We start from the raw sequence: 11,502 nt of genomic DNA on the forward strand, positions 1-11,502 counted from the left end.
TTGTGAAAATATGCGGGTGAGCAAGGTGTTCTCATTTACATCATCCCGCCCCTCCTCACCAAATTTCCCCGCCATGAAATAAAAACACAACCAAATTTTTACGGGTGCTCGCTTTTCTTCTGGTTGTCGCTGCTTGCCCTCATGGCAGTCCCCTAAGTTCTGTTACTGGAACAAAAGGCATCGTTGACATTGGCCCCGCAGTAGGAAGGGGGCGGGGTTAGCAGTGGCTCATTTGCATGACAAAACAGTCTGGTTTGATTTGTTCTGTAAAAAGTGTGCTGTAATTGTTAATCCTTGGTGTATTTTGAGGAAAGCATGTCACAGACACACTTGGGAACAGTTTAAAAAAAAAAAAAAAAAAAAAAGCATCATGCACTACTCACAAAAAGTCGCCGTGTTGTGGCTCGAAACTCAGCACCCTCAGAACCTCAACGACCGGAGGGCTGTAATTGATGCTCAAGGGCACACGACGAGTTATTGAGACTTTTTTGTTGTTGTTGTTGTGTTGTTGTGGTGAACTTTTGCCATTTTCCATAAATTTCACCCAAAAGCCAAATATCCCAAACTTTTTTTTTTTGTGAGTATTGCATGTCGCCTTTAAAATTGAGATGCTGCTGCGCTCTACACAGCCTTTCACTTTTAGGGGGATTCTTTTTCTCAAGTTTATTTTTGGCTTCAACAAAATCAAGGTTTCCGCTGCAGTCTGGCCCAGTCTGAAGTGTCGCGGGACTACTCGGGCTGCTCGTTGAGCTCCATGTCCGATACCAGGATGTTCTTCTCCACCTGCTCGCCCTGCCCCGAATGCGTGCGACTGTAGCGGGCGCCGTCGTAGGACCCCCGCACACCCACCCCGCCGCGCCGCCGGTACAGGTAGATGACGCCCACGATCAGTGCCACCAGCACCACGCCCGTCACCAGCACCACAATTAGCGTGGGCAGGTGGTCGCCACTCAGCAAATCGTTGGAGGACTCGATGACTGCAAAAAAAAAAAAAAATGTTGGATTGTGGATTCCTTGTTTATAGGGAAGAAGAAAAAAAAAAGCGGATCAAACATCCGTGCTTACTTCTCGGCCGCTTGCAGATGACGCCGTGCGTTCGGTTCCGGCACGATCCGGGCTTCCACAGGCCGCTGTTGCTCTGGATCCAGAAGCAGGAGTTGGGGGAGAGCACGGAGAAGGCCACGTCGTGAGACTCCCAGTTGGTGTACGACATCTGCGTTTCCTCGCCCCACACCAGACCTCGGCCTAGGTCGCAACACGCACAGTCGCCCAACGGTATTTAAATACAGATTCGAAATGATCGGTTCCGGTGTTTCTTCACCCCACACCAGACCTCGGCCTAGGTCGCAACAAGGTATTTAAATACAGATTCGAAATGATCGGTTCCGGAAGATTACATGGAAATACATTTGTACTGTACTTGAAAGTTAAATGGAGATTAACTGTACTAAAAAAAAAAGTACGATTGTCAATTTAAAAAAAAACATAAAAAGTTTTAACAGAAAGTACTAGGGTGGAGTTGATCAGGATTTTATTTATTTATTTATTTTTTGGCTGATGCCGAAAATTTGTTTGCTTTTACAACAGAGAGAAAATTTGACCCAAGGGATTTTATTATTATTATTTTTTTGATGCCGAAAATGTGTTTGCTTTTACAACAGAGAGAAAATTTGACCCAAAAAAACCAAAAATGAGGCGAGGTAAATGTGAATGTCTTTCTTTGTCTCATGTTGTAATGTGCTAAAATAAAAAAATAAAAAATCGGCATTGGATCAGCAAATTATCCACCAATGTATGCTGATTTCTTTGTCTCATGTTGTAATGTGCTAAAATAAAAAAAAAATAAAAAAATCGGCATGGATCAGCAAATTATCCACCAATGTATGCTGATTTTAAATGAATTAAGATTTGCTGATTTAATCGATCGGCCGATTTATTGGTCGGGCCCTACAATATAGCTATCAGCTTTTCTTGTAATATGCTCACTTGTGTTGAATGTTTGAAATGCCGTACCCATTTACTTGCCTTTAATTCAGTGCTTCTTTCTGGGCCCTACAATATAGCTATCATCTTTTATTGTAATATGCTGACTTGTGTTAATGTTTGAAATGCCATACCCATTTACTTGCCTTTAATTCAGTGCTTCTTTCCCGTACCACTAGAGGGAGCCCATGTACTACTAGTGCTACCCGTACTACACTTTTGAGAATTACCGAACGAGAGTGGCTAACATCGAGGGCAGCTCCGGTAGTGCCCTAAACTTAATACAGCCTCGTGACTCCATTGAAAAATGATCACAGTCCGCCCAGTGATGTTTAAAAAGACAACTTTCTTAGTTAGTCCCAACCAATCCTAAACTTAAAAAAAAAATCAAACTAAAATAAATCAAATATTTCTCTCCAGTAACCAGTCCAAATATTGACACTGTGGTCCCAAGTGTGTTGAAAATCGCCCCTGGTTGAAAGTCATTATTTCTTAAATTAACTCCACAGACATCTGCTTTCAGGTTATGTAAGACGACTGTCACGAAAGCAGAGTGACATTGATCCGGCGCCAGCTCGAGGAAGAAAAGAAGGGGAAAAAGTGATTCGTGACCTTTGACGCTGACTCCCAGCCAAGCTCCGTGGGCCTGCTCGGCCAAGCTCTGAATGTGCTCCCACACAAAGGCGTTCTCCGTCTCGTCCAGAATGGAGAGAAGCTCGGCTCCGACTGAAAAAAGAAAAAAAAAAAGCAATACTTTTGGGCAGGCAAGCCTTCAGACCATACCAAAAAAAAAAAAAAAGGCATCCCAACCTTTCTGGCAGGACAAGCGTGCGTCCTGCTGCAGTTTGAGTCTTTGCAGGTTAAAGGCGTAGCAGTGGTTTCTGAAGGACACCCAGGCCCAGTCGCCCACCGAGCGGGGGCAACTTCCCGGGTAGAGCCACTGGTGAGTGTCTGGCGCATCTGTTCGATACACGGCAGAAGTTTAGGGAGCGACTAATTCCCGGTTATGTCATCGACTGAACTAAGCCCATCAAGAAAGTAAGAGGACATGGCCATCTTGTCACCCACCACTGATTTGACAGATGGCAGCATCCAATTTGGCGTGGCAGGGGGTCATGGTCCACAGGCCGGAGGTGGTCATGTGACCGCAGCCTGACAGCTGATTGGGCTGCCCGTCCACCCAGTTGGAATAGGGCAAGTCTTCCTCGCCCAGCCAGGTGTAGCTTCGGTCCTGAAGATGCACAAATCAAGATTTCCACTCACGGCATTTAAAAGAATGTCATCAAGACTTTTCCAACGTAAAGGTCACTATATATAACTTTTCCTAGTCATTTTCTTATTTATTATTTTTTTTATTTTATTTAATTCATTCAGTGCCATTGAGGGTTGTACTTTTTAACTAGGCGGGCTGGCGGTAGAATGTAAAAAAACTACTTTTGAATTTGTTTTCATTTTAAGGGAGAAAATATTTTGGTGCATAATCTAATATAGTGGGTTTTTTTTTTTTTTTTGTAAAAATTTATCAAAAATTCCAAAGATACCAGAAATATATTTTTTTTTAATTTTAAAAATATTTTTAAAATATATATATTCAACTGTATAATATTACAAATGACTCACAACTCGGTGCCCGTGCTAATTTAACACGACGTTACGGCTTGCGATAGAGAGCCGGTGGACTCACCCCAAAGTTGTAAAGTGCGATCCATGCCGGCAGTCGCAAGCTGTTGATGAGCAAGGTCAGGTAGGCCTGCTGGACGGCATCTTTGGGCGCCGCCAAGGTCCCGTTCAAGGAGTTACACAGGTGCAGGGCACCGGTCCAGTCCAGTCGCTTCTGCACCACCTGGTACGTGATGCCACCCAGCTCCAAGCGCTTGGACAGGGAAGCGGGAATCAGAGTCGGCGCCGCGGGCATACCTGGATCTGAACCAAAGGCCGATGTCGCGTCATTAGAATCGAGTCGCACACATGTTGTGTGTCGTGGCACCTAGACTCATTTGGAAATTGTATTCAACCCTTTCATGCACCCTGTAACCTGATAACAGGAGAAGCTGTCCACTGTAGTAACCGCTGTTCACATTTGTGTGAGTTAGGCTAGCGCGCCATTTTGGAAACGCGCACCTTGTTGCCTCTGACAGAGGTAGCCGAGGCTTTCCGTCTCGCAGGCCCGTGAGGCCCACATGCCCTTGTGCTTCTGCGGGTTGCCGTGAATCGCGGAGACGCAGTTTCCCTAGTAGGACACATCAAGACCATCGAAATTGGAGCTTGAACGAGGGGGAGAACAAGTCTATCCAGCGTCACCAGTACCGGGTTCTTGTCGTGATGCGGCCCGTTGTTGTCGACCGGCTGTCCTGGAGCCCAGTTGGTGTAGCTGAGTAGGCCCGGCTGCGCCCATTGGAAGTGACCTTTGGCGTCAGAGCTGAGGCCGAGCCACAGGTCGACGGTGACGTTAGACAGCAAGGTGGTGACGAAGGCTGCGAGCAGGGGGGAGCAGATGGCGCGATTTCATGTTTTGCGCGCTGTCAAAAGAAAAGAAGAGCCCAAACTGTCTCACCTTGCTCCAAATGATTGGACACCACGGCCAGGACGCCTCCTTGCAGCTCACATTTTATTTTGGCTGCAGACCAAGTGGCCCTCTGGGACGGCAGCTCCCTTTGAAACACTTTGAAACACTAACAAGGACGAACAAACAACATTTATTTGGATATTATCACTAATTAAGTGCAGGATTTTTTTTTTGTTAATTCCAGCAAAATTCTAAGAAAGAGAGAATTCAATTACATTTCAAAGGAAAAAAAAAGGACCGTTAAATTATTATTATTTTTTTTAACCCTGCAAAAGCCTCACAAGAACTTCCTTAATTTTATTTTAGGGCGAGATCTCTCGAGATCTCTCAATATCTCTCCCCCCGCCAAATATTTATGAATTCTAAAAAAAATAAAATAAAATACAAACTGCACCAGCGTGATTTGTGCGAGAAGGCGACTGGGCTGGCCAGTAAGTGTTTTCCACAAAAAAATAAATAAAATAAAAAATAGGGGGGTTGGCTCCTCCCCCCACAAAAAACATCCGCGAATAGGTGAAACCAGGGTACCGAACCGTGAGTATGCAGCGGTCCATTGTATGGTATTTTTGTGGAAAATCCTCCTGAACAACATGCTGGTAAATAAGTGCAAAATCATCTTACCTTGCGCCGATACGAGGACCAACCTTCGGGGCAGCCCGATGGCAGGTGCGGGGACGATGGCGTCGGAGGGGCGGTGCCGGTGACGTTGACCCTCTTGCAGATGTACGGGAGGTCAGAGTGGCACTTCTGCTCAGCCCACTCTGCTGTTGAGCAACCACAAATACAACTTCAGTAAACCCACGCCGATTTGCAAATCACCATTGTCATGCTAACTTGAATTTAGCCAAGCAAACCCCAAGCCCTAAAACCGGCGACACGTGTCCGACTCAAGTAAAGTCATGCGGTTCGAGTCCCCCACCTTTGGGCTTCGCCGTACACGACAACACAAGCCCTCGACAGCGCGGCTCGTCTCACCTTTGCTCGCAATCAAGTGCACACATCTGCGGTCGCGACTGAGGGGGCGTGGCCTGTTGGCAGCCCAGGACACGTAGTTGAGCACAGAGTGATCGGACCAGCGGAAGCGTCCGTCGTTGTCGAAAGTGTGAAGTCCCAGCCACCAGTTATCGCCCTCCACCTTGACCATCTAGAATACGTACAAAAAATAAAAGCAAGAAGAAAACATCATTTTGTGATGTTCTGACACTCCCGATGAACATGTTAGGCGTGTTTTCCTTGCCTGGTTGAGTGTGCTGGACAGGAATTTCTCTTCCTGCGCCGAATGAACGGAGGCCAGCGATGAATCGAACCATGAGCAAATTCTCTGGGCCTGGTCCCACGTGGTGCGGTGGTCAAAAAACTTGTATTCGGCTTCCTGAAAGCCGATCCATTCGGGCGAAGTGGTGCCTAACAAGAAAATAAGCCCGCGTTATATGATCGGACTGATGACTTTCACATGCTGCGAGGTCACATAAAAGCTAATATCAAAACACCGACCTTCAGCGGCCTCTGGTTCCTTCTCAACACTGCCTAAAAGCATGGAAAAAACAAAAGATTTGAATTTGTTATTCCACCAAGCAGTGCACATCAGTTTGGTCTGCTATGCCCATCTGCTCTATAGTCTCAAACTAAACAGTCCTAAAATGGGCAAAAATTTTTTAGAAATGATGACAGGATGGTATGTGCAGTTCTACACCAGCCCTGTAGGTGGCGGTAATGGAAAATTGAAAACAGGCGCCACACACTTGGCTCCAATTCAAGTGGACTGTCATTATATTCTTTGATCTGTGTAAAAAAAAAAAAAATCCCGCAAACTCATGATGTGATTGTCCTGTAAGTGGCAATAACGCAGACAACAAATGTGGAGGCCACACACTGAGCTTTTTTTTCACAACATCGGCCCATGTTGGCAGTGGAGGATAACTACGGAATGTGAAAAAGAACTCCTTGATTTCAGCCAAACTCGACAAGAAATGCTGCTGTTCACCTCCAGTCCTGTCGGTGGCGGTAACGAGCACAACAAAATGGTTAGTTTGAATCAGAGAATTTCTTTATTTCGTCCCTTGACAGTTACAACAATAACAGTGTGAATTAATCGACTCTGTCCTGTCGCTTTTGTTTCACGGAACATCAGATATTTCAGAATATTTAGCTATTTTTTTCCTTTATTTGAGGGGAGGGGTTGTATTGGTTTCGTCGTCTTATGTTGAAATGTGTGAAAAAAAGAATCTGGAAAAAAATAATAGGTTGTCCCGAATTAAAAGCATTTTAATTAATTTCAATGCGCAACATTAATTTGAAGTTAAATCGACCCCCCCCCCCCACACACACACACACACACTTAAACTTGTCAGTCAAGCTGCCACAGTACGAAAACATGCAGTGTCGTTTTACCTCGAGGGATTTTGCAAATCCAGTCCAGTTGATTGTCACAATGCATGGCCAGCCAGGTCATGGAGCCCAAGTCTGCTGCGGCGCACTGCCGGACGTTGTAGTAGTAGCGCCCGAAGTTCTGGTACGTGACCTAGTCATCAGGTTTCAACGTGATCAACTCATCTTTTATTATGCTTCTTGTTTTAAAATTTTTATAAGCATCAGAACTCACAGCCAGCCCGTCACTCCACTTCCAGCTGCCGTTATCCATCGGGTTCCTGCGGTTCAGACCGATCCAAAACCAGTGCTGGTCGTGGTCCTCAGATTCCCTGTGGGCCAGATCCCATCGTCATTGACACCACCACCATCATCATCATCATGAAGGTTCACGAACCCAAAGGTCTCATGCAGGACTTGGAGAACAAAGTGCTCCTCGTCGGGGCTTCCGATGCTCAAAAGGTCGGCGCCATGTTTGCGGCAGAACAAGTGAGCCTGCAGCCAGCTCAGTTTCTGATCCATTTGCGACCAGTGAAACACCTGCACACACGACAGCGTCATTTATTACAGAGTGGAAAGTGGGCTGTCCTGTTGCGTTGGGGGGGGGCTGGGGGGGGGGCATGTTGTCATTGACCCATGTTGAGATGTTGGAAGTTGAGAGGCTGACATTGAATATTTTGGGGGCACTGGTCATTTTGAGGCATGGGCTGGGTTGGGGAGTTGATGGGGTTTGGGTGTTGTGCAAATGCAGATGAAAAACAAAAAACGTCTTTGGTAGCGGTAAATCACACATGTCAATCAATCACTTAAGGCAGGGGTGTCAAACTCATTTTTGTCGCGGGCCACATTGAAGTGACCGTTTTCCTTGGAGGGCCGTTATGACTGTGAAAGCATTCAAAGAAGCCAAGAATAATGGTTGAGTCAATGATTGTTTAAGTTACTGTAATGAGGGATTTGGTAACAAGAAAATGCTTCCAATATCTCTCTTATTTATTACATATGAGGAGTTGAAATTTCGGTTCTGATTTTAGCAATCATGGTAGAAGTTGACATGTCTGATTTGCTTTCGCGGGCCACATAAAATGATGTGGTGGGCCAGATCTGGCCCCCGGGCCTTGAGTTTGAGAGCTGTGACTTAAAGGGCCGTCACCTTGTAGCAATGGCGCAGGTTGCTGTTGCTCTTCCAGCCGTTGGGGCAGGAACCACTGAGGCTGGGTGTGGGCTGAGGGGCGGGCAAGGAGGGCTCGGGGCTCAGGGTGGCATCCTGGTTCTGCCGGCAGATGTATTTGGCCTTCCACGATGCGCACTCCCTCACCTCCCACAGGCCGGTTGCCAAGCCGGTCGCCATGGAGACACAGCCTCCTTGTACGCTGACTGGAAGGACGGGAAGTCAACCGTGAGAGGGCGTTTTTCCGAGGCCTCCGTCACCCACGCGTGACCCCACCTGGCTGGTCTCGGTTCCAGTTCGTGTAGGATACTCGGTCCCCGCTCTGCCAGTGGAACGAGCCGGGGCTGCCCTGGTCGTGGAGGCCGATCCAGAAGGAATCATCGGAACGACCGAACACCAGATTGCTGGCGAAGGCCTGCTCAAACCTTGCGAGGGGGATTTCCAAACACGTTAGGGGGACATCCAAGCGGAATTCCCCGATGATTTTTGCGACTGCTACCTGTTGGTAATGGTGAGGAGCGACGCCTTATTCTCCTCGCACGACTTCCTGGCCTCACTGAACGTCAACAGATCCTCCGACACCCAGTAGCAGGATGGACTGTGCCACTTCCAGCCCTTGGAGGGCAAACACAAACAAAAAAAAAAAAAAGAGGGGGGGGGGGGACAAAGAATGCATATTCATGTAAATCAACTGTGCCTTAAAACAAACAGTACAAGAAGAGCACATGTGGATGCGCAGCAATGACGAGTGTTGCTGGCGTGGATGCAGACAGGAGGTCATCGGGGGTGAGACCGACGAGTCTTCTTCAGGTTAGTGTGAAAAATCCGAAACGCAAAAACCACTCGCTGGTTTTAGCATCTGCACGCAACCCTCCCCCCCCCCCCCGCCCCTTTCAAGCTGCGACGTTGCATTCACGTCTCTCGCTGCGCTCAAGCGGTGACGCCTGGAGTGAAATGTAACACATCGTGCAAATACGCTCGTCACCGCCGAATTGAAAATGCATGGACAGCATATCGATATAACGGCGAAAAGTGAGGACCGACAAAAAAAAAATGTTGATTCAAGTGTGCTAAATAACTATGCTTCTTTTTTTTTTTTTTTTTTTTTAAGTATGCTTCACTTTTTGCTTCAGTTCTAAGGACACTGGGCTGCTCCTTGGCTACCTGGGGGCCGTTGAATAACGAGATTGGGGGACACAAAGTTTTCCAAATTTGCTTCAAATTACAAACGCATCTTCCAGATGACACAGATCACGTTCACTCCGCATGAGGGATGCGTCTTGAAAAGTCGTCAACTCTTTCACTTCTCCTCAGACGCCCAAAATAAAAAAATCTCCTATTTGCATGTGATGCTTTTTACAACAGGAAGTGTTGTCAAGGAAACGCTGCTCATGTAATCACAGCGCCACCTTCTGGCAACTAAATGCATTCTCCAATCCAGCCGAGTGGGGAATTAAATGACAAAATTAAAAAAATAATTTCTGGGGGATTATAAAGTAATTTCAAGTCATTTTTACTTGATATTTATCAAATTGGAAGCACTTCTATACTCTATTTGTGTCGTGTTTCTGCAGCGGGCTCAGCCGACCAGCGACAAACATCGAAGTCAGCTTTGTTAGCTTAACCACCACGTGGCGTTTTCGCTTGTTGTTTCACATGTTGAGCTCAGCTGGAGGCAAACGAGGCCGCGAGGTGAACTCCTGTCACATGACCACCCGTGACGCCCACCCCGCCGCCATCAAACAAACGCTCCGCATCCTTGGAAATTGAAATGTTTGAATCGCTCAAGAGATGTAGAAGGAGGATGTCGCAAACTTGCAAATCACACCGTAACACGTCTCCGAGAAATGCGCCCCGAGTTGGACGATTTCAGGCCCGTCGAGTCACCGACGGGAGCGTTATGTATGGGGCCCCGCATGCGGACGTGATTAGGGGGATGAGAAATCAAAGGCAGATGTCTGTGTGAATTCCTCGCACATGGGATTTGATACACACACGCTGTATTCATGCGGTCCTCAATGACTGCGTATAAGGTTCACAAGTATAAGTTAGACGGGTAGGTTGGGGGGCGGGGGTCAAAGCTGCACGAACAGCTGGAAGACGTATAACAATAATCAGGCTCCCAACAGGCCTGCAGACTGTCAGTAGCTGCAGACGGCAATAAACGACTCAATTTGGAATTTATAGACCGAGTGTGTGTATATACATTGAAAACATTGTACCAAGAAGGCATTTTCCCCCAAAAGTGGCGCTTCATTGTCACTCCCAGTTGAAGTTTATCGTCAAACTAAACTTCATCTGATCATCCCGCAGCGAAAACAACCGCACAATTTCGCCTTCCACTAGCTCGACGCTAACACGCCAGGCAACATGCCTTAAAAAGGTCAACAAATAGCATCGATAGTCGTGGCGTTATCAGCCTTGAAGCGATGCATAGTTGAACGAACACACAAGGACTTAAAAAGACGAACAAATAGCATCGATAGCCATGGCGTTATCAGCCTTGAAGCGATGCATAGTTGAACACAAACGGTGGAGTAACACGTGTAGACAAACATGATGACATCTATTACAGGCATGTTTTTTTTTCCCCCAGAAAAGACAACAACAAACAATATACTGTATCGGCTAATCGTGTCACTTACTTTTTGAATCTATTCTTTGTGTGTGTATTATACTGCCCCTTGTGGCCCAGTCGCACACACTGCAAGAAGCCACTTTATCGGGCATTCATTTAAAAATCAAATTTTCATTTTTAAATCTTTCAAAAAAAATTTAATAAAAAAGAAATTAATTTATAGGACAAAAATGTTTCCATTTTTTAATGACCATACAGAATGGGAAAAAATTCGCACATGTATTTCAACAAATTAGAAAATCGTAGAAAATGTTCATCAGTTCAACACAAAACATGAAACGCTGATTTCTGAAACACATAGGAAGGCCAATTCTTATGCATTTTTGTAAAGCATTGTATGTAATAATATAATTTCTCCAAAAGTTGAATTTAGCGGTTTGCATTAGCTAAGCTACGCTTTCATTAGCTGGAAGCATCAAAATTATACAACAAAATGTTTTCACTTATCTGTCACTTTCACAATTGAAATTAAATGACGTTTTCCACCATATTCTAATTTATCAAGATGCGCCTATACTACTTGTCCAAGATTCCAAATACGGTCATTTTTTTTTTTTTTTTAAAGAGGAAATTGAAAAGCGTGTCATACCTGTTTGCAGTCTTGATGTTGAGGTTTGCCTTCGCTCTTGGTCGCGGCCTTTTTGCAGATGGCGGGCAGAGTCAGGTTACACGGGCTGTCATCCCAGCGGCCCTCCTACGTATGGAAGACACACACACAAACACACACACACACACATAGCTGCTGAGTGTACACAAACACACACACACCCACGTGAGGAC

The 11,502-nt window shown here is 46.0% G+C and overlaps 1 protein-coding gene across 1 annotated transcript in view; it reads right to left on the reverse strand.

Moving 5' to 3' along the window:
• Positions 1-267: 267 nt before the first annotated feature.
• mrc2 (mannose receptor, C-type 2) overlaps positions 268-11,502 on the reverse strand; it is a 40,001-nt gene continuing 28,766 nt past the window's right edge. Inside the window, exons 9-28 of the mRNA XM_019897432.1 lie at positions 11,312-11,416; positions 8,584-8,699; positions 8,361-8,509; positions 8,067-8,290; positions 7,314-7,456; positions 7,152-7,248; positions 6,941-7,070; positions 6,044-6,076; positions 5,787-5,953; positions 5,525-5,693; positions 5,171-5,313; positions 4,538-4,655; positions 4,291-4,457; positions 4,105-4,213; positions 3,668-3,906; positions 3,052-3,214; positions 2,794-2,943; positions 2,596-2,709; positions 1,066-1,245; positions 268-977 (exon numbers count right to left, since the gene is read on the reverse strand). Of these exons, the coding sequence (XP_019752991.1) occupies positions 730-977; positions 1,066-1,245; positions 2,596-2,709; positions 2,794-2,943; positions 3,052-3,214; positions 3,668-3,906; positions 4,105-4,213; positions 4,291-4,457; positions 4,538-4,655; positions 5,171-5,313; positions 5,525-5,693; positions 5,787-5,953; positions 6,044-6,076; positions 6,941-7,070; positions 7,152-7,248; positions 7,314-7,456; positions 8,067-8,290; positions 8,361-8,509; positions 8,584-8,699; positions 11,312-11,416 (2,964 nt within the window). The 3' untranslated portion in view covers positions 268-729. The remainder of the gene's footprint in view (positions 978-1,065; positions 1,246-2,595; positions 2,710-2,793; positions 2,944-3,051; positions 3,215-3,667; positions 3,907-4,104; positions 4,214-4,290; positions 4,458-4,537; positions 4,656-5,170; positions 5,314-5,524; positions 5,694-5,786; positions 5,954-6,043; positions 6,077-6,940; positions 7,071-7,151; positions 7,249-7,313; positions 7,457-8,066; positions 8,291-8,360; positions 8,510-8,583; positions 8,700-11,311; positions 11,417-11,502) is intronic.

This window comes from Hippocampus comes, unplaced genomic scaffold (genome assembly GCF_001891065.2).
Source record: "Hippocampus comes isolate QL1 unplaced genomic scaffold, H_comes_QL1_v1.1 scaffold10, whole genome shotgun sequence".
Taxonomy (NCBI): Eukaryota; Metazoa; Chordata; class Actinopteri; order Syngnathiformes; family Syngnathidae; genus Hippocampus; species Hippocampus comes.